Source organism: Clinocottus analis, unplaced genomic scaffold (genome assembly GCF_023055335.1).
Source record: "Clinocottus analis isolate CAN_PGR_092001 unplaced genomic scaffold, fCliAna1.0.p SCAF_27, whole genome shotgun sequence".
Taxonomy (NCBI): Eukaryota; Metazoa; Chordata; class Actinopteri; order Perciformes; family Cottidae; genus Clinocottus; species Clinocottus analis.
Genome location: NW_027176009.1, coordinates 1,262,905 through 1,286,958, shown reverse-complemented (window position 1 = coordinate 1,286,958; position 24,054 = coordinate 1,262,905). Strand labels below are relative to the sequence as shown.

Here is a 24,054-nt window from a genome sequence, read left to right as displayed (position 1 = left end):
CTACATATTTACAGATTTAAGCACTGCAGGGGAGTCTCAAAAAGCCAACTCGTAAATGTAAAGTCATCGCAAATAAATGCGTACAAATCCACAAACAAATAGAGAAATACACACATAAATACATCCAAATGCCGAAATATATTTGTGATTTTTTTTTTTACATTTATATAAATCATTGGCATGTATTTGTGAATCCTTCTGCATGCATTTGTATATCAAACATATTTATGAATTGTTCTGTGCGCACTTGTGCATCTTTAAGAGCATTTGTGAATCTTTATGTGCGCATTTGTGATTGTTTATGTGTGCATTTGTGATTGTTTATGTGTGCATTTGTGAATCTTTATGTGCGCATTTGTGATTGTTTATGTGTGCATTTGCCATTATTGAGACTGATCTGACCCCATAGCTTAATGTTGGTCAAATGAGCAAATGGCACTTTTCTGGTGTATGATTTTTCTTCATGCACTGGGTATTAATAATCCCTTGCTGCTTGTCTCTTTCCACATTATTGTCTCTCACACACATCTTTTAGTTTTTATCTTCCTTTTTTCTTTTCTTTTCTCAATGTGTGTGCCCATGTGTAAAATAAAATGTACATGTAATATGTTCATTACCTGAAAGTGTAAGTTCACTTCTGTTTGGCCCCAGAGTGGATCAACGGATTCCCACGAATGTTTTCAGACACTTTCCTGTCCCGTTCTGTCCTGCTGGGATGTCCTGAGCGTCTCTCTACATTAATGTAGATATCCATCCTGTCATCCGTGATGTTCAGCTGTCCTGATGGTGCAGTTTGGTCCTGTGGTGCTGAAGCCATCAGAGCATGCTTTTGAAATGTATTGTTCTTAACTGTGTGTAACTCTGAGTAACGTCTTAAAGAGTAGATCTTAAATATGTCTTTCTCACACCATCAGGAAACTGACGATGGTGTGAAATATTTCAGTCGTCTAACTTTACCCATTTGGCCTATTGCAGCTGCATGATGATGCTTTCCATTATGGTTTTGTGCGAATCTATTTATCTATCTATCTATCTATCTATCTATCTATCTATCTATCTATCTATCTATCTATCTATCTATCTATCTATCTATCCATCCATCCATCCATCCATCCATCCATCTATCCATCTATCTATCTATCTATCTATCTATCTATCTATCTATCTATCTATCTATCTATCTATCTATCTATCTATCTATCTATCTATAAAGCTATTTATTGTCCCAAAGGCTACATTAGATCTTTTTTTTTTTAGTATTCCTCTCCTCCCCTTGCTTCATGCCAGCCAATAATGTCACGCATATAAAAAAACAAAAGGTGTATTGTGGACATGTTGATAAACAGCTCAGGTGGTTCCACGCATTGCTTTCAGAAGCACCTCCACAAAAGAACATATGCTTTATTGGAGCGAGGAAAATAGTGAACACCAGCTTGACCTATTTGTAAGACTTCTTCAGCTGGAAATGACTCAATGTGTTGTGCGACCACAGAAACAGCAAATGTGTTGAGTACATTTCCTTCCTCATAAGTCATGACATCACTCTTCCATCTCAAATCCAATTCACCTTCAGCACAGAGTACAGGAGTATGAAATGTGAGTTAAGATTAAACACAAGCTAAATTGTTGTTTATATGCTGCGTTCACAGATCCAGAAGTTTTGATCTCTACATGGTATATCATTCCAGCTGTTCTCCGTTTCATGGAACCTTATTTCTACACAGCCTTCATTTTTGCTTTGAAAATTGTTTGGCTCCCCGGGGTGCCAGTAGCTGAAACAAAAAAACACAAATCATATTTTAAGACAACATGAGAAGCATCTGATAGACAGCAACATGATGGAATGTGACCAGGTTTAAGTGGCAAAATTGAAATGTTTCCTGTGATTTCTGCATTTTAAGAAAAATAACCTGTAGAATAAAAACATAATGTGTGAACCTTTTGGTCAGCGGGGTGCCATCTACCCACTTCCACGTCCCTTTGGTTTCTCCCTCCAACAGTCCAATCCATGTGAGCTTGTGGAATTTTCTTGTGAAATCCTTTTTTTTTTGACACAGAAAAACAATAATCACAATAAAGATGGCGCCGATTTAAGTGCACCTCACAATAGTATAGTGTCACATTCACTACAGGTTTTACCCTCTATGGTATCTTTTAACCTCAAAGACCTTCAGGCGTTAATACCTGCTCTTCTTTGCTGTTGATAACCACCAGGTCTGCACCTCTTTGCAGACAGTCATCTCTGCTCTCCTGCCAGGATTTCTTGTCAGAAGAAATGAAATAGAGGCTGGGGCGTAGATAGACCCAGCCTTCTTGAAAATAGCCATCTGTTGTGGATATCAACAAAGACAAGCTTAATGTCACAGAGATGGACAAATGTGACCATACAAAATGTGCTTTAAAAAATATATTTTGAATTGTTTATGCATAATAAAGCTAGAAGTATAAAAGAACAACAAACTATTACATTTAAAAAGATACAAATTTGAATTCAGTCATTCCACATCCATGTTATTTCAATAATCTATAAATCAGAAAACTAATCATTTCATCCAAAAACACATTTTAAATAAAATGTTGTTTTGCCTTTTACCAATGTGTCTGCACTAAGGTACTGTATACATTACAACACAATACAACACACTGTCGTAGAGATTGTAAGTTTTACATATTTATATATATATATATATATACATATATATTGTATGTCTCTCTCTCAATATAAGCAAAGTAGTTGTATAAAAACGTTTCATCATGATGTTGCTGTATTTTTCCTTCTGTTAATGTCTAAAAGTTTATTCAGGTTCATCTTCAGACTCACCGAAGGCGCTCAGCTTCCTCTTTAAATCTTCTCTCTCTTCAGTCAGATTTTTGATAATGGCCTCAAAATCTAGCATTTTTGCACTGGAACTTTCTGAAAGACAATAACACAGAGGTTGTGGTAGCGTGTGAAAAGATCCCCATACTCGTGTTAATTTAAACTCATCTCCTCCACTGGACCATGAATATAGAAGCTGTTTTATCTTTGATCCACTGATAGAGAAGTGATTAACATAGCTTGTGTTTGTTGTTCCAATATTATTCAATTGCAGCGGTTAATTTAGATATGTAAGTCACAGGGTGAAAAAAGAGAAGAAATGTAACATCACTCACAGAGAGAAAGACGCAGTCCAATGTTGGCAGCAGCTTGTAGGACACACAGGAGTCCAAAGCTCACAGCAACCAGTCTGTAGAGTGTTTCATCTGTGTGGAGAATTCAGAAAGACACATTATTATTATTATTATTATTATTATTATTATTATTATTATTATTATTATTATTATTATTATTATTATGATCAGGCAGCCGGTGTGATGTTTATTTCACTTCCTGCGCACTGAAATTAATTAGAAATGTTGCTTTGTTTTCCCCACCACCCGATTCTGACAAAAACAAAGCACTTCAAAAACTCTGTACCCAAACAGAACAAGTTACAGAAAGTATGACGCTGCCAGAAAACATGAAAGTTATTTACTTCTGGATGAAGCGTCCAAAGTCATTTCTGCCTCTCCTCTTTCAAGACAACACTCTGAAGATTTGACAAATTGTAGCTGCACCGATCTGTAGGCTGCTTCTTTTTTTTTTTCTTCTTCTTCTTCTTCTTCTTCTTCTTCTTCTTCTTCTTCTTCTTCTTCTTCTTCTGCTTCTTCTTCTTTTTCTTCTGCTACTTCTTCTTCTCTGGTGACAAATCGGATTATAACATTTTTACAGAAAGTTATTATTATATCTCACACATCTTCATATTGCATTTGTTCTTTCAAACAGTTCTCTCCAAACATGTAAATGAACTTTAAGTCAGCAGGAGACACACAATCATATTACAGGTGCTTTATAACGGAAACAGAGAAAATGCATGATCACTACTCTGTGGTTCACTTTTTCTTTAAAAGAAAAGGCGCGACCGTCTCAAAGTTTCAAAGCATTGACATAATTGTAAATATTGCATATTTTTCTAGATAATTCACAATTATATATATATATAATCAAATGTGATAAAATGGAATAAAAAAGAGAATCCACATATACATACATAGATGCATACAGAAAGTATGAGGGTGTTAAATGTGTGAACAATGTTGTTTATATTTGTTCATTCAAGATGATTTTTACAAAATTCTTTATTAAAGCAAAATTCATAAGATGTTGAAAAGAGTTCATTTGTATTTGTTCATCGTAAACAACAGACTGTGAAAAGCTTTTCTCTGGCTTTATCGTGATCACAGTCCCGCCCACGATTAAACTTTCAACTATCAACCTATAATACATATACCTACATAATACTATCATATCATAAGAGCCATTGTGTCAACACATTTTAAATGTGCAAGTATCTGCAAACTACCAGAGTATATTTGGGCTAAAGCACATGAGATAAAACAACATAGACCTGTTGGGTGTTTTCTGCAACGACAGTTGATAATAAAAAATAATCATGACGTGGAGCAACCGATCTGTTATGATAAACTTCTGGGAAGTCACTTCTGAGAAAGTTTTGACGGACTGATGGCCTGTAACCGACTGGACAGACTGGATCAGCTCTGAATCTTGGACGTCTCGATTCAGAGCTTTTATGAAGATGATATTATTTGCATCAAACAAACATTGAACGAGATGTTCTGTCAACTCTATTCCTCACCTTTCTGATATGTATACGCATCAACAGCTGAGCTATCGTGTGAAACACATGACACAACGGCCAACCTGTTGTTTTTGACACTTCAACAACCACACTTCAATCCTCAGCACAGGAAGCTTTGCAGTTGTCATGAAGATAGTTCAGTTCACGTGGTTTGTTTGTAATATGGGTGTGAACCTGTTATCTTTGTCCTGCTGGTCACTGTGCGCAACGCAGGCAATGGGCAGCAGGTTAGCATCAAATACATATTATATTATATTAAATACATAAACGATATGTTATCCTTTGACTGTGGACTATTTTCATCAGTCCAGTATGAATTTGTACCACATCTCCACAGTGTTAGTTTTCCTTTTTTATGGGCAATCAACCACAATGGTATGGATTAAAAATTGGAATTTACATTTCATTTAAAGTCAAAAGGTAGCCAGTTGCCTTAAAGCCAATTGTTGGCCCTTCAGTGTTTACAGCAGATTGTAGGCTTTTTAAAAAAATTTTTTTTAGGGCATATGTTTTGGAAAAACACAACCATGATTCATTTTTCTGATTATTATTTGTTATTATTTACACATATGATTTTCTTTCTGTGATATATTACAACTTGCCTGAGAAAAAGGCATTATGTATTGAATCCACAGCCATGGAAGCCAACCAGAAGTGCATCAGTATCTTACCCTGCCCAAGGTTTACTGTCTGTCAGAAATGGATTATGCCCCATGTATGTGTAGTATTAACTAAAATAATAAAGGCATTATTACCTAAATACCGTACTAGTTTAGTTTACATTGTGCTTGGCCACACAGGGAGCCAGGGGGCTTTCTTTGTGGCTCCGGTGCAGTTGTCTATTTTTGTTTATAGCCGAGCATCATTTTAAAACACTTTAACTGTTGAAGTGTTTTATAATGACGCTTGAGATGATTATGATGAAACTCAAGCTGAACAGCACATTTCTCACTTCTTATGTCCCTCACGCTCTCTCACTGACTAACAACACAAAGCTTGCAAGACACTTTCAAATCCACCTTGAGAGTTGTAGAAATTGAACTGTTACAGTGTGAACCGTTAAGAATTAACATGTATTTCTCAACAGCAGAAGTGAAGACTAAACTTTAGAGAACGTCCACAATTACTGTTTGAGATATAGATCTGTTTTTTAGGAACATCACAACAGGAACTAAAAAGTTCTCACAATGTCAGTTACTTTTTTCTTTGAGCATTTAAGGTGAAGAGAGTTCAATGTAAAAAGTGAAAGAAATTAGTTAATCAAAACACACAGGTGACATGTTTTTAGATTATCCAATTTAAGAACGAAACATGGACAACAATTACATTCATATACATACAGTGTATTATTTTGCATACTATAATAGGCTACATCCTTCAAAGAGCTTTAATATAATTTACAACAAAACAGTATGAAGTATTTTGTGTAGAACGACTAATAATGTGAGTGGGAAAAGAAAATGAAGATGAATGTAAAATGTCAAGCAGAGGTTGTATAATTCATACTTGATGATTAAATGATGTATGCTTGTATAACATTCACATCATGTTGTAATATCGTGTATTGCAACACTGATGGGTCTGGATGCAGAGTTATAGAGCCACCACCTTTTCACAGATCCAGAAGTTTTTAACATTACATGGCGTATCATTCCAGCTGTTTTCTTTGGAAAACAGCCATGTAACTGCACAGTTTTCATTATGACGGCCGTTGGGCTCATCAGTTTTCCAGTAGCTGAAACCAAACACATAACATATTTTGAATGAAAAATCACAACCAAAGAAACAAAAAAAGGTCAAATGCTGCAGCTCATGAAGAAACATTCAGTCACAAATACATTACTGAACTGAAGAGCCTTTGAGCTGATGTGATTACTTAGCTTAAAAACAATGCAACAAACTCCACAAATCTTTGAACTATACCTTAAAAAAAAAGCCAAGTGATCCATAACTTCCAACTGCAACACATCAACAACATACCAAAACAAATCAAAGATGGTGCAGGATTTCTTCCTCACTTGGTGGAGTGATACCACTTCTGTCTGAAGGGTTCATGAAGGTAGCTACCAGTTTATTCAGTAATGTAGCTCCAATATAGCAATACTACATTATTAATGGTTGACTTAAACAAGGGAAAAAAGTAATGTATGAACCTTGTGCTGAGTGCAGTCCCGTCCACCCAATTCCATTTCCCCTCAGTCCTTATGTCAGTCAGTCCAATCCACGTGCGCCGTTGGAATTGTATTGCAAATTCCTTGTTCACAGTAAAAAAAAAAAACATTTCCAAGTATAAGGTAAATATAACAAATTTCATCCACCTTCCATCACCATTAATATGATTTCACATGTTGTCTCTTGTGTCTCTGACAGGCAGATTTCACTTTACACACCTGCTCTTCTTGGCTGTTGATGATTATCAGGTCTGCTCCTCTTTGCAGACAGTCATCTCTGCTCTTTAGCCAGGACGTCTTATTAGAAGAGATGTAATAGAAACTGGGGTCAGAATACACCCATCCTTTTTGGCGGAAATGGTCTGTTGAGGGCAACAAAAACATCAAAGTTTACATTTGGTCAAAGATAAGTAACCTTTTCATGATGTTGCTGTTGTTTTTTCTTTCCATGTCTAAAGGTTTATTCAGGTTCATCTTCAGACTCACCGAAGTCGCTCAGCTTCCTCTTTAAATCTTCTCTCTCTTCAGTCAGATTTTTGATAATGGCCTGAAAATCTGGCATTTTTGCACTGGAACTGTCTGAAAGAGACACTTTTGTTACAGAGGTTATGGTCGCATGTGAAAAGATCCCCACCCTTGTGTTGATTCAACCTTTGGACACGATATATGTGTACGTTTGGTCTGTGGATCATCTGATCTGTTTTCTATACATTTCTAAAACTGAGTCGGTTACATGGTAACTGCTGCAGTCCCTTATATATAACCATGTCTTGTTTGTAAACCCAAATAGTTAGAAATCTGTAACTGTATTCAATAGATTACAAACACACTACAATTTATACACATTTACTGACAAAAACAAGTGAGAAGACTTTCATTATATTTTGTGCCTCAAAGTGGAAAGCCTAATCCAATGTTTGCTTGATCTGAACAAACTATATAATATCAGCTTAATGTCATTATAATGCTCTCATCTCCTCCACTGGACCATGAACATAGATGCTGTTTTATCTTTGATCCACTGATAGAAAAGTGATTAACATAGCTTGTGTTTGTTGTTCCACTATTATTCAATTGCAGCGGTTAATTTAGATATGTAAGTCACAGGGTGAAAAAAGAGAAGAAATGTAACATCACTCACAGAGAGAAAGACGCAGTCCAATGTTGGCAGCAGCTTGTAGGACACACAGGAGTCCAAAGCTCACAGCAACCAGTCTGTAGAGTTTTCCATCTGTGTGGAGAATTCAGAAAGACACATTATATTTATTATTATTATTATTATTATTATTATTATTATTATTATTATTATTATTATTATTATTATTATTATTATTATTATTATTATTATTGTGATCAGGCAGTGGGTGTGATTTTTATTTCACTTCCTACACACTGAAATTAAATATATATTTTGTTTTGTTTTCCCCACCACCCGATTCTGACCAAAACAAAGCACTTTAAAAACTCTGTACCCAAACAGAACAAGTTACAGAAAGTATGACGCTGCCAGAAAACATGAAAGTTATTTACTTCTGGATGAAGCGTCCAAAGTCATTTCTGCCTCTCCTCTTTCAAGACAACACTCTGAAGATTTGACAAATTGTAGCTGCACCGATCTGTAGGCTGCTTCTTTTTCTCTGGTAACGATAAGAATCTGAATCTGATAAGAACCTAAAAACACTGCAGGAAGTTATTATTATCTCTCACACTTCTCAATTTTTGCGTCTTATTCCAGACCGTTTCCTCCACGTATTGCAATTAACTTTCAATAAGTCGTCGCTCCATTGGAAGGTTTTAAAAATGTATATATATAAAATAAAATGTGATAAAATGGAATAAAAAAGAGAATACATCCACATATAAATACATAGATGCATACACAAAGTGTGAGGGTGTTAAATGTGTGAACAATGTTGTTTATATTTGTTCATTCAAGACCTTTATTAAAAATCTTGAAATCGTGTTGTACTTTCAGTTCTGTTGCTCTGCTCCTCGAGCAGAAAAGGCTGAAAGACTGAATGAGGTTCTGCACATTGCAACCCGGCAGCTCCCGTCCACTGAGGCCTGTGTGTAGCTGGAGTGGTGTGCTGCTGTCTTTTAATAAATTCATTCATAAGATGTTGAAAAGAGTTCATTTGTATTTGTTCATCATAAACAACAGACTGTGAAAAGCTTTTCTCTGGCTTTATCGTGATCACAGTCCCGCCCACGATTAAACTTTCAACTGTCAACCTATAATACATATACCTACATAATACTATCATATCATAAGAGCCATTGTGTCAACACATTTTAAATGTGCAAGTATCTGCAAACTACCAGAGTATATTTGGGCTAAAGCACATGAGATAAAACAACATAGACCTGTTGGGTGTTTTCTGCAACGACAGTTGATAATAAAAAATAATCATGACGCGGAGCAACCGATCTGTTATGATAAACTTCTGGGAAGTCACTTCTGAGAAAGTTTTGACGGACTGATGGCCTGTAACCGACTGGACAGGCTGGATCAGCTCTGAATCTTGGATGTCTCGATTCAGAGCTTTTATGAAGATGATATTATGTGCATCAAACAAATGCTGTTAATTCTATTCCTCACCTAGCTATCTCAGTCTATCTATCTATCTATCTATCTATCTATCTATCTATCTATCTATCTATCTATCTATCTATCTATCTATCTATCTATCTATCTATCTATCTATCTATCTATCTATCATCTATCTATATATCTTACCCAAGTTTTAAAAAGTAAACTCTGTTGTAGTATAGCCTCAATAAAAGTTGTCAGTGCATTTTTATTTTTAATTAAAAGCCCAAACTCTTGTATAGGTCTACCCTACCTCTTATGAATCATTCCATGATGGCTTATGTATTAATTTCAGTCGCACAATTAAACAAGACATTTATTGTCCCAGAGGCTACATTAAATCTTTTTTTTAGTATTCCTCTCCCTTCATGCCGGCCAAATATTGTAACTCGTATTAAAAAACAAAAGGTGTATTATTAGTTGTGGACATGTTGATAAACAGCTCAAGTGGTTCCACGCGTTGCTTTCAATTTTCACGAGCAATGTACATGCCAATAAACTAGTGTAATGATTCAGTCAAATACAGAAGCACCTCCACAAAAGAACATATGCTTTATTGGAGCGCGGAAAAAAAGTGAATACCAGCTGGACCTATTTGTAAGACTTCCTCCGCTTGAAATAACTCAATGTGTTGTGCGACCACAGAAACAACAAATGTGTTGAGTACATTTCCTTCCTCATAAGTCATGACATCATTCTTCCATCTCAAATCCAATTCACCTTCAGCACAGAGTACAGGATTGTGACATGTGAGTTAAGATTAAACACAAGCTAAATTGTTGTTTATATGCTGCGTTCACAGATCCAGAAGTTTTGATCTCCACATGGTATATTATTCCAGCTGTTCTCCGTTTCATGGAACCTTATTTCTACACAGCCTTCATGTTTGCCTTCAAAACTGTTTGGCTCCCCGGGGTGCCAGTAGCTGAAACAAAAAAACACAAGATGATGAAGCAAGATGCAAGAAGCAAGATGATGGAATGTGACCTGGGCCCCGTTCTCCGTACGTGGTTCAACTAAGTCGATCAAATGTCCTATTATCCAGCTTAAATTACTGCGATGATTGACGTCAGGCTATCTCGGTTTCTCAAAGGCTGAACCGCGCTCAAACAGTCTCGCTAATTCAAACCAGACATCAGTCATCAGGATAGTTGCGCATGCCCGCTGCTCTTCACAGAATCCATGATGTTCTATTGCTGCAATAAGGCAAATAAACTGAACTTTTTTCTCTGCTGACGGGCAGGAGATGATCATGAACGCATATGAGGAGTTCAAGAGCATAACCATGGCAAAGTCTAAAGCTGCGTTCACAGCAAAAGGGTTGCGAATATTCGCAACCCTTTTGCTGTGAAAGCAGCTCAACACCACCAAAGCTGCCGAACTTAATCACGTTCGACAATAATGATCTGCATGGTGTACTAATAACGCTGTCCTATGATTATGAGTGCTTTCAACACATCCATAAGCGCTAAATAAACTTTACGAACAGCACGGCATGCAGCGGCTTTCCTGATGTTCTCCGCATGGCTGACACTGTACAAACATGTACCACTGGCGAAAAAGCTCAAGGCCGTGGTCTGGTCTGTGAGACAGTCTATGCATGGCTCGGGGTGTGGTGTTCAATGTACGGCTCCAGAAGGTCTCGTAAATAAATGAGTTCTTGTTGGCAGAATCGATAGCGTTCAAACAGGAAGTCAACATGATGTGAGAACGGATCTTGGCGATCTGGAAGAACTCTCTCTCTCTATAAAACTAATATAATCAATACAGCTCCTTCATCAAGGAGGAAGGGAGCTGCTTTTTTTTTGTCCGGTGGGAGTGACCAACTTATCCTGTGAATTTCAGTAAACCTGCTCGCGGCCAGGTTAAGGGATTTAGATATGTTGCTATGGTGGTTTTTCCAAACTTACTTTGTGAATCCGAAAAACCTGACCTGTGTCATCTTATCCTGAAAATGATCTGGCTAACTGAGTGAGCCAGGTACGAGGAATGGGGACCAGGTTTAAGCGGCAAAATTGAAATGTTTCCCGTGAATTATGCCTTTTAAGAAAAAATAACCTCTCGAATAAAAACATAATGTGTGAACCTTTTGGTCAGCGGGGTGCCATCTACCCACTTCCACGTCCCATTGGTTTCTCCCTCCAACAGTCCAATCCATGTGAGCTTGTGGAATTTTCTTGTGAAATCCTTTTTTGACACAGAAAAACAATAATCGCAATAAAAATGGAGCTGATTTAAGTCCACCTCACAATAGTATAGTACAGACACAGACCTGCTCTTCTTTGCTGTTGATAACCACCAGGTCTGCACCTCTTCGCAGACAGTCATCTCTGCTCTCCTGCCAGGATTTCTTGTCAGAAGAAATGAAATAGAAGCTGGGGCGTAGATAGACCCAGCCTTCTTGAAAATAGCCATCTGTTGTGGATAACAGAAATGAACAAATGTGACCATACAAAATGTGGTTTAAAAACATATTTTCAATTTATTATGCATAATAAAGCTCAAAGTATCAAAGAACATTAGGGATTTGGAAATTTAAAAAGATTAAAAAAAAAAATAATTTCATCCACTGTGTCTGAACTAAGGTATACATGTACAACACACTGTCATAGAGATTATATGTTTTACCACTGAGTTTGTATTGGACCACATTATACTCTGAGGTGTTTCTTATATTATGTATAAATAAATATATATATATATATATGTTCACAAGTCTCAATATAAAGTTGTCCAGCTCAACACCATTCTTTACGATGACTTCAATAATAAACATAGAATTGAATTAACACATTTCCAACATTGTCACCAAATACTGGTGACGACATTATGACCGGGCTGTTGTTTTCACTTGCATTTCTGTACTGCTGGTCACTAAGTGTATAATCCTTCTCACAGTTTTCATTGTGTGATCTATCAAATTTCGACCCAGCTCTCTTTAATTGTTAATTAAAGCCTAAAAACTGAATTGAATCAGCAGGTAAATTAAATGCAACCCACAAAGGCACAAGGAGGAGCTCTGATTGGCCAGTTGCAATGTGTTAGCGGGAGTTTGTCGTATGTGAATAATATATGTAATGTCCAGCTTGACCTGAGATGCAAGCTCTCATTGCTATGATGTATGACCAGTTTCATCTTCATACTGACCGAAGAGAATCAGTTCTTTCTTCAGCCCGTCAGTCTCCTCACTCCAGTTTGTGCATCTCGTTCCTCTGACTGAAAGAAAGCAGAAAATCTTCTTTGAGAATTCGATGTGTACATCCCATTCAACCAACGCTTTGGCCCACATGCAGAAGGAGCAATGTGTGGTTCAGCAACTTGCTCAAGGCCACTTTGTCAAGAGGGCAGGAAAGGATTGCGACAGTGTGTGGTGTGATGCACACTGGACAATACGGAAGTGTTCAGGCTGAAAGTTGTTACTTTTATTTAAAAAGGTCAAACATATGAATGGAAAGTCCCATCTTCTTCTTACCTAATCTCAAAGTAATAAGCCCCATGACAATTCCTGATCATAAACTTCCCCGAACTTGTGTCACTGAATATTACTCAATTGAAAATAAACTGAGGAAGCCTGAGAGCACAAACACAGAAACATGATATCATTCATCAACTGATCGAAAGATATATATTTTGTCAAAAATATCTCTATGTGGTAAAACCACTCAGAGAAAGTATCCTATCTTGTCAGTGTAATTACTCAACTCTCAGCAAGCACATTTCCTTTAAAAAAAACAACCTATTTTTAGGACTCTGCTCAAAAATTGCACACCCAAACTCAAAAGGGTGTATCTCTGCAACCACTCGGGCTATTTGAATACATTTGGTAAGAATAAAAGGCTACACAAGTGAGATTTTGTTCAGATGTGTAAATATCAGTCTAGTGTTACTGGTTAAGAGTAAATGAAGATAATACACAGCAAAATGAAGAGGTTTCAGGTCCGCCTAGAAAAAAAATCACATCCAGGATGATTATTTCTTTAAAATGATGCAGCTGTAACGCCCAACTCTAACCCAAATCATAACACAATATGTGAACATTCTCTCTGCAAAGGGTGACTTAAATAAATAAATATTAATGATAAAGTGAAGCAGAACAAAGTTAGAGACGGTCTAGTACAATTACATTTCAGGCGAGGTCTCCAACATTTGCATTGGGGCACATCTGTGCACATCTGTGCCATTTGAATTTTCACATGTACTTCACATGTATATAATGTATGGTGTTCAATACATCCAAATACAGCAGTTTTAGTCTTTTGGTTCATAAAACAAGATATTACTGATAGTTTTATATAACAATCGCTCAGTCTTGAGGGGGTTATTGAATTTGAAAAGGTGAAAGTGGACACAGTGTAAAATGACTCACAAAAAGCGAGACGCAGGGAAATGTTGAGAGCAGCTTGAAGGATGCACAGGAGTCCAAAGCTCACAGCAACCACCCTAAAGAGTTTTCTCCCTGTGTGCAGAAATCAGACAGACACAAACACACACACACACACACACACACACACAACATAAGCAACTTGCGAGAAAAGGTCAGGCAGCTCCATAAGCCATGATGAAGATGAACCATGTGACGACCCTCCTCCTCCCATCGGTGTAACTGTTTAGATTCGATTACAGGTGTTTGGAGCGTCGTCAGCCTGGATGAGCCACACCCACACGCCAATACATGCACTTCACCACTGACAACTGAAACCCCTACTTTAGTTCATTTTACATGTGGTGTTAGAAATACATTGCTTTTTTGTGAGCAACCCGCTCGTTTGTCTTCCTGTCTGTTGAGCCGGGTTGTGACAAACAATACATTTGAAATAGATTATTGTTTTGGGGTTTGTGAATCATCCATTACAATCTGTGTCTATATTATTCAAATGTTGAACTGTAGGTGTTCTGCCTCACCAGACACGGCAGCAGTCCCTCCACCATCCCGTTGGGCGTCAGTCTTGGCGTCGGGTAGATTCACGTAGTCCATCTCAGATTGCTCTTTATGGATAAACCTGGCCATGTTTACAAGCTGACTGGAGCGCAACAATGCTGGATAGAGAATGTGTTTTTCTTGGGACACTGACTTTTTTTGGTTATTGCTCACATCATTGTCCTTCCTTTTTTTTCTCACATGACTTCAACAGACTCACAACCAGAATTGATTTACTGCAACACTCGAAAGCGGACTCCAATTTGTTTTGTTTAGACTTTTTTTTTTTCAGAAGCAAACTTTAGCTTTAAAATTACCACAGAGTTAATCCGAGTTATCAGAGTATTTTTATCCAAACATCTGTCTTGTTTTTTAATTGTTAATGAACGACAGAACTGAACAGTTGGCAAAACAACGTTTTCATCCTTTATGTTTCCTTTATGAACACAACTTACACATGCAAACATTACGGTATTACTCTCTGATACTTCATGAAGAGTCAGTTCAGTTTGTGAATTACATGAAATCAAATACAAACTTCATCCTGCAGAGTGTGAATCATACATCAGCAGGTCATACATGAGAAATTATGTTAAAATATCTGATAAAACATTACAATAGTCATTAAATTGAAGTGCTATTCCAAAGTAAAATCTGAAATCTGCGTGAAGAAGACAGTGAGGTGAACAATAATAATTCATGTTGCCTATAGATGTGACATCTGAGCCCCTGTGAGGTATTTAGAGCAAGAATCACAACAATATGTGCAATGTCGGAACACCAAACGTCCTCACTGGTGGAGCTTGAGGTGACAAAGAAAAACTTTCAACATTGCTGCCAGTGCTGGGTCCTCATCTGTTTCCTGATACAAAGCAGAAGTGTTCCACAACAGAGCAACAGGGCCTCAATGGACTGAATGTCAAATTGTTATTCCAGGCGAAGCTGAAGCTTTTTTTGTCAGGTGTTGAACTAGTGCTTTTCCTTCCCTCCATCTGTCTCCTCTCGTGGTCCTAAACTATAACCACGATTTGAAATATGGGAAATGTAGAAGAAGAGGATGTTCTCAATTCTAATTTCCACCATCAGATGTCAGGCTAGCACAGTGCTAAAGGAAGTGAAATCCTAATTCTTTTTTTTTTTTAAAACAAAAGAACATCACATACACAACACACACAACTGATATTGATTGATTCAGACATAAGTAGTATATTCACTCTGGGCACAAGAACATATATTACCAACACTGACTTAACGGTCTCATCTGAGCTGATATACTGGCTTTATCAGGTCAACTTTATCAGCTGGGACCAGATGTAAACAACACACAAACAGGAAAACCATAATTTCCTGCACATAAACTGATAAACTATGTGATAATAGACGTTTACTGCTCATAGACTGGAGGATTTTTGACACAAGTCCAAATTTCCAAAAAGTCTAGTATATAGTACAGAGAAGGCTGATCTGACAGTGAATGCTTTTTGTACTTCACTTTATTTTTCTCTAGTGTGCACAGATTAGACTTTAATTTCAACTTTAGACTTTGAGTTTAGGTATTTTAGATCCATCCGCCCATGTGAATAGACGAAATGGGATTAACCTGAATAGACCTAATTAGAGAGAGGACACCAAGTCGAGAATGGGGGAGAAAAGGTGAAAAGGGGGCTTTGGCCCTCAGGTTGACACAGAAAACAACATCTGGCACGAGTATTCAAGCTGCATCTCTTTGTCACTGCCCTTTTATTTCGATTTTGGCAATCTGGCCAGCCGGATCACGGTCCCATCAAGATAGAGGACTGCGTGGAGATGGACCACTTCAACCCAGTGCTGGTCAGCTGGAATGACGTCTCCTGTGTGCTCGAGCATCGCTGGCTGTGTGAGGAAAACCATGTCAACGTTCATAGCAGCGGGTCATGAACACATCATATGAGTGTGAGCATATACATAGATTAAAGGGAGTTTGTATGCAGCAGAACTGCAGCTGATTTTAATCCATTTGGAATAAAAACATAAAAAATAACAAACTGAAAAAGGTACTTTGTGCATATTGGTGATACTTTGTATCAACAATATACAATATGATTTATGGTTAACTTTGTGGAGGTATTTTTGCTTTACACTTTGGTGGGAACCTCCATTTTTTATTAATGCCCAACATAATGTATGTATTAACAGGAATAGAACAAATACAACTGCAACATGAATAGATTACTATAAGAATCTTTTATTGGTTATTTATGAACAGTTATCATTTCAGTTGACTGACACGCTTTTGCTGATCATGTGATGGCTTATGAGAAACAGAGAAGCTCAAGACCCTACATTAATGACTTAATAACATTTCAAACTGTCAAACCTCACTTTCCCTTGAACAGTTTTGTTCACCGTTTGGAGAAACTGTTTTCCATCCGGATGTCGTGAGAGTCATCCACCACATGAAGGTGCAGCAGAGCAAAACATGTGAGACAGAGAATCTCAATGTGGGAGTTAAACGAGAGAAGAAGGGAAGCTGGAGACTCAAACCTAACGTTGAATTGTTGTAGTGGAAGATGTGTACAGGCAAAGCTTGACTCATATGCAGAGATAGAATAGTTGGAGGAGAAGTTAAAGTAGAGAAGGACACTTAAATCTGACCTCCAGCAAAGGAAAGAATCACAAAACATTTGTATTCACATATTTATTGAGCAGTGAATTTAAATATGAAGAACTGTCTATTTCTTTTAATCACCAGAATAAATTCAATTTGCTTATATATTTATAATATAAAATAAAATGAAAACAATCTCTAAGAGACAAAACTGTAATTACCCGTTAGCATAATTAAAAGCAAATTGAACTAAAAGCAGTCAATCAATCACAAAATAATAATAATAATTATGGATTCTGATCTTTTTAGGGTTCAGATTCTGGTGAGTCGACAATGTTAACGCAAATCAAACATCCTATTCAGCGTTTAAAGCGAAGCAACAAACTAAGCTGTATGTCCATGTTCATTTATTAGACACTTTCCCCGTTGAGAATATGTCATTCTTTTGTTGGTTTGGAGGTATAGAGGCAACATCTTCTCACATATCCAGAATATCACTGTTTTCCAAATAATAGTTCATTTCTACGCAATCCCTAACTGATGTCCATGGCTCTGGATGGATCCGGGAGCTGAAATCCCAAAACAAAAATGTTACTTCCCTTTTTAAAGAATGCACAACAAGAGACATTTCAGAGACAGCAAATTGAATGTCAACCTCAGATAGAGATAGTTATCAACAGATTGAACGTTACGTTGGCCGCTGGTGTGAGGTTAATGATGTGCCTGTAACGACCCGGGGCCGGTCTGAAGACCGCTTGGTCACCAATGTGAGGTTGATGATGTGCCGGTAACGGCACACGATTATAAACGTATTTGTAATAAACAATAGAACTAAAATACGTGTATCGGCAACGTATTTCTAATACGTTGATCAGACGTATTTGTAATACGTCAAAAAAACGACGTAATCAGGGAGAAAATACGTTTCTCGTCAACGTAATTGAAGATGCAGTTTAGTGCTGGGGGAACGTAATTTGTAGGAGACAGGGTTGGGTTTTTAATGGGGTCCCAAAATGTTTTTGTAATTTTCAGAAAGGTTGGCGGGTTAATAAACTAGCACAAAAATTAAACAAGAAAGCTGAATAGAGCTTAACAACGGTGCGCCATGATAACGGAAACTTTACATAAAGTACCTTTTGATCAGCAGAGTCCTGTCCACCCCTTTCCTTCTCCTCTCTGTCTCTTCAAATTCGAAAAGAGTTTCGAATTCCGCTGGAATACTGATATCATTGGAAAAACAACAACCAAGTATCTCAGTAATTAAAAAAGAGTTTGGACAAAAATCCTTAAAAATTGTCTTTGTTCGGGTTGAAACTATCTCTGTGTAAGTGTGTTAAAACAGAACGTACAATATTCACAAGGCCTGACAGCTAAATGCTACGGTACTCATTAGGAGCGTTGAAGAAGGGCAAAGTTGCTGATTTAAAAATGTGCTTAGACTCTAAAAGTTAAAGAGCTAAGCTGAAGATTGCATTGTAAGTTTTCTCAACGCTGTAATATGTTGACAACACCTTGAGTTTGACAATTTGGCCGTCGCCATCTTGGCTGTTTTGCAACCAATAAAAGGAAGTGACCATATTTGAACAGCAGGGGAGTGACATAGAGACGGTTCTTATAGGAAGCCTAAAACATATTCCACTTTATGGACCATTTGGCTCTGAATGGACCATGATTTACTGAATGAACATCATGCTGTACTGAAGAAGACCTGAAACTCAGGATTGAGACAATAGACACATGTTTGAGGTAATAAATGAATTGAGAGGTAGAGTCATTCGCTTATAGACTTCCATACAAGACGCCTCCTGCTGGCCAGTAGAGAGAATGCAAGTTTAGGACACTTTCATATTGGCTTCACTCTTCAGAACTGAGATTACCAGACAAGAGCTTACGTGAGAAAAAGTGAGCTTACCAGACGTCTGTGAGCCACTCATCTCTATCTCATCTGCTCGACTGAATGGTTGGCAGGAAAGTTTTTTTCAAAAGTTACTAAACCCTACAGATTTTACTTGAGTGGAATTTAAATACTTTGCAATAAAATGTCAAGAATGTAAAAATTTAGACCTGAATCCATCAAAAATGATACTAAATATTTATACAATGGTTTTCAGATTTAAAAAAAAAAAGTGATTTGGAGCTGAAGTTACTCTTTGATCACGAAGAAGAGTGACAACAGTAAGTAAGGTTTAAGTTATTATTTCCGTCTGCTGAAATTAAGAAATAAACAATTACCTCGAATCTTTCCCTGAAGATCAATATTCTCTCTGGCTAATTCTTCAAGTCTTCTATGGAGCTGGTCATGTACTTTCGCCAGGTTGTTACAACTGGTCTGTAACTGGTCTCTTTCCTCAGTCAGGTTGGTGTAACTGTTGTACAACAGGACCATCTCTGTTTCCCGCTCAGAGTTGCCTTTAGTGACTGTTAGACACATAAAACAAACAAACAAAAACACAGTCAACCAGTATGTTCTTCTCAGGGCCTCATCAGCGTGCTAACAAAGTACTCACACAGGCTAACCGCAGTTATGAGTCCAGTCATGAGGAGGAGACACAGCAGACCCAGAACCACTGCAGCAGCTCTGCAGGAACTCTTCTTCACACCTTCAACACCTGAAGGTACAAGTCATGCCTTTCATTTCTCAATAAAAAAAACACAGATGTTTTTACAATCAAATGAATGATGGCTGAATTCCACTTAGTGGAGGTTTACTGGTATGGTGTGTACTAATTCACTGGCACAATAGTTTGCAGAAATGGAACTGAGCCTTCATTAATGTTTCTAGTTCCAGATGTGCTTCTCTGCTCTGACAAGTCAACATGTAAACTGTGGAGAAAGGTCTGTATTCAAAGCTTCACACGCCTGTCGGAAGACTACAAAGAATGACAGCAAACCAGACTCTCCCCCTCCCCCTCACTCTCTTGCTCTTTGACTCTTCACATTATTCTTCCTGATAATATCTTTGTGTTACTGTAAGACATATTTAGTCGTTCCTGCGCTGCCTGTGTGAAGGATGTTCTCATATTAACATGAAGCTGCAGACAACATCCTGAATGTGTTTGGGTGTATTTATTACCTGAGAGTGCCGGTCCAGTTCTCTTTGGCTCCAGAGTGTCGATCAACACATTTTCATAAACACTTTCAGAACTATTTGACAAACTCTTCTTTTTGCCTGTTAGTTCCTCGACATTGGCATAGATGTCCAAGTGATCCATGACGTTCAGCTGTAAGTGCACAGTTTGGTCCTCGGTGTTACAATGTCTTGAGCCCGTGCTTCTGATATGACAAATTATTGATCTGAAATCCACTGGAACGAAGCGACAAACATAGTAACACAGATGGCAGCACAGCATTCACGCATGTGATTCTCTACTTGCTGTCACAGGAAACTGAGGCCTGGTGGTGTGAGTTATTTTAGTTGACCTCTGTTACCTGGTTGGTCTTGCAGGTGTTTGGCCATCCTGATGCATGATGGGAATTATTTTGCATGCAGCAGAGCTGAGACGTTTGGATTTTAATCAATTCTGAATAAAAACCTTAAAAAAAAGAACATTAATAAAAAACTGAAAAAGAGAGAAATAACTTCCTGTATTTTATTTTACACTTTTGTGGCTGCATTTGTTAATCATACCCAGCATGATGTATACATTGACAGAAATAGAACAAATACAGCTGCAAAATGAAAAGATTACGATAAGAATCCTTTATTGATGATTTAGTTTAGAAACTATTGTGTTGATGGTTAATGAGAGCAAAACATGTGAGACAGAGAATCTCAATGTGGGAGTTAAACGAGAGAAGAAGGGAAGCTGGAGACACAAACCTAACGTTGAATTGTTGTAGTGGAAGATGTGTACAGGCAAAGCTTGACTCATATGCAGAGATAGAATACTTATATAGGAAGAGAAGATGAAGTAGAGAAGGACACTGAAATCTGACCTCAAGCAAAGGAAAGAATCACAAAACATTTGTATTCACATATTTATTGAGCAGTGAATTTAAATTTGAAGAACTGTCTATTTCTTTTAATCACCAGAATAAATTCCATACGCTTATATGTTTCTAATAGAAAATAAAATGAAAACAATCTCCAAGACACAAAACTATATTCATCGTTTGGCATAATTTAAGCAAAATGAACTTCAAGCAGTCAATAAATCATGAACAAATTTAAAATTAAATCAATATATTTGATGGATTACGATTACATCTTTCTTAGGTTCAGATTCTGGTGAGCGGACAATGTTAACACACATCAAACATCATATTCAGCGTTCAAAGCAACAAGCTGTATGTACGTCCATGTTCATTATTTAGACACTTTCCCCGTAAAGGAGCTTGCTGAGCATTTCATTCAAGCTGTCTTGTCAACTTTAGCTGAAACTTGAGGACATGATACAGACTATCTCTCTGTGTTATGTCTTTGTTTTGTTGGTTTGGAGTTATAGAGGCAACATCTTCTCACATGCCCACCTTTTTTCATTTTCACACCAGTTATCATTCCAGCTTTTTTCTAAATGGTGGTTGTTCATGTCTGCACAATCTTCATCCCTTAACTGATTTCCATTTGGCTCCAACGGGATCCAGAAGCTGAAACCCCAAAACTAACAATTAACTTTCCTTTTTAAAGAAACGCACACCGAGAAACAACACAGGAACCCAACATCAACTCAAAGCCAGAAGGTTTCCTGAGAAACTGTGTTGTATTGAGATTGAAAGCGATAGAGTTATTAACATCGAGTGAAGATCTACGGTCTCGTCGGCTGTGTAATTCTTCTGACAGAAGCTATAAGTCTTCAGCTCTGGGTCAGTGACTCTGAACAGGCACATTTCACAAATCAACCTGCCATTTTCTGAAAGACCAGTGGGCTAATAACGTCGAACTGTTTTTGTTAAACTACCACAATCATGAAGAAAAGCTGAATAGAGTGATCGTGGCAAGTGGCCGGCCACAGTGCATCGTGACAGCAGACGCGTTAAGTAAAGTACCTTTTGGTCAGCGGAGTCCCGTCAACCCATTTCCATCTCCCCTCTGCCTCTCGATCAGAGAGTCCAATCCACATGGGTTTATGGAAATGTCTCAAGAATTCCTTGTTGACGGAGAGAAAAATACATCAACATGAATACAATATGCAAAGTTCCATGCTGTCATCCACTTCTGTAACATTGTATTTATTTCGTGTTGCACTCTTCACACACACACACACACACAGACACAGACCTGCTCTTCTTTGCTGTTAATAATCACCAGGTCTGCAAATCTTTGCACACAGTCCTTTCGGCTCTCTGGCCAGGACTTTCCTAGTGAAGAGATGTAGTAGACACTACCGCTGAAATACACCCATCCTTGTTTGGTATACTGATCTGTTTCAAATTGAAAAAAGACAATTGTAATAAATCAGTAAATAAGCAAAACAACTAGACAAAAATCGGAGGGGAAAATATTGGTTTGGGTTGAGACATTCTCGAGGAAGTAAACACAAATATTTCGTAAATACAAAGTTATTGAATTAACAAATTAAATTACATGTTGACAGCAAAGGGTGGAGATGAAATATATTGTACCCAGTAAGTGGGTTAAAGCAGAATCCATAATACAGTTTCCTTGGCCACTAAATACTGCAATACATGAGCATCGACAGTTAAATGCTTCAGTACTCGTGAGACAAAGCCAGTCAAGAGGATCAAATTAGAGCAAATTTAAAATGCTTTATTTGTTAATAAATGTACCAATGCTCCAATAGTAAAATAACAAGCCGCACATTACATTGTTAGTTTTCTCAAAGAGTGATAACAATAAGTGAGGGTGAAGTTATTAATTGAGACTGCTAAAATTCAGAATTAAACAATTACCTCGAATCTTTTCCTGGAGATCCTTCTTCTCTTTGACCAATTCTTCGACTCTTTTTTGGAGCTGGTCTCTTTCCTCAGTCAGGTTGGTGTAACTGTTGTACAACAGGACCATCTCTGTTTCCCGCTCAGAGTTGCCTTTAGTGACTGTTAGACACATAAAACAAACAAACAAAAACACAGTCAACCAGTATGTTCTTCTCAGGGCCTCATCAGCGTGCTAACAAAGTACTCACACAGGCTAACCGCAGTTATGAGTCCAGTCATGAGGAGGAGACACAGCAGACCCAGAACCACTGCAGCAGCTCTGCAGGAACTCTTCTTCACACCTTCAACACCTGAAGGTACAAGTCATGCCTTTCATTTCTCAATAAAAAAAAACACAGATGTTTTTACAATCAAATGATATGATGGCTGAAGTCCACTTAGTGGAGGTTTACTGGTATGGTGTGTACTAATTCACTGGCACAATAGTTTGCAGAAATGGAACTGAGCCTTCATTAATGTTTCTAGTTCCAGATGCGCTTCTCTGCTCTGACAAGTCAACATGTAAACTGTGGAGAAAGGTCTGTATTCAAAGCTTCACACGCCCGTCGGAAGACTACAAAGAATGACAGCAAACCAGACTCTCACCCTCCCCCTCACTCTCTTGCTCTTTGACTCTTCACATTATTCTTCCTGATAATATCTTTGTGTTACTGTAAGACATATTTAGTCGTTCCTGCGCTGCCTGTGTGAAGGATGTTCTCATATTAACATGAAGCTGCAGACAACATCCTGAATGTGTTTGGGTGTATTTATTACCTGAGAGTGCCGGTCCAGTTCTCTTTGGCTCCAGAGTGTCGATCAACACATTTTCATAAACACTTTCAGAACTATTTGACAAACTCTTCTTTTTGCCTGTTAGTTCCTCGACATTGGCATAGATGTCCAAGTGATCCATGACGTTCAGCTGTAAGTGCACAGTTTGGTCCTCGGTGTTACAATGTCTTGAGCCTGTGCTTCTGATATGACAAATTATTGTTCTGAAATCCACTGGAACGAAGCGACAAACATAGTAACACAGATGGCAGCACAGCATTCACGCATGTGATTCTCTACTTGCTGTCACAGGAAACTGAGGCCTGGTGGTGTGAGTTATTTTAGTTGACCTCTGTTACATGCTTAGTCTTGCAGGTGTTTGGCCATCCTGATGCATGATGGGAATTATTTTGCATGCAGCAGAGCTGAGACGTTTGGATTTTAATCAATTCTGAATAAAA

At 37.8% G+C, this 24,054-nt stretch overlaps 1 protein-coding gene across 1 annotated transcript; it reads right to left on the bottom strand.

The window, feature by feature from the left end:
• Positions 1–1,630: 1,630 nt before the first annotated feature.
• LOC137795024 (C-type lectin domain family 4 member F-like) lies at positions 1,631–23,735 on the bottom strand. The gene is made up of 13 exons (XM_068592236.1): positions 23,597–23,735; positions 23,029–23,121; positions 22,796–22,939; positions 22,164–22,288; positions 21,932–22,032; positions 21,398–21,532; positions 19,463–19,545; positions 19,178–19,363; positions 14,343–14,477; positions 12,588–12,656; positions 11,713–11,855; positions 6,833–6,933; positions 1,631–1,772 (listed from the first exon to the last, which is right to left on the bottom strand). Exons 1-13 carry the CDS (start codon positions 23,733–23,735, stop codon positions 1,631–1,633), a joined length of 1,596 nt encoding a protein of 531 aa, XP_068448337.1.
• Between the last annotated feature and the right edge of the window lie 319 nt (positions 23,736–24,054).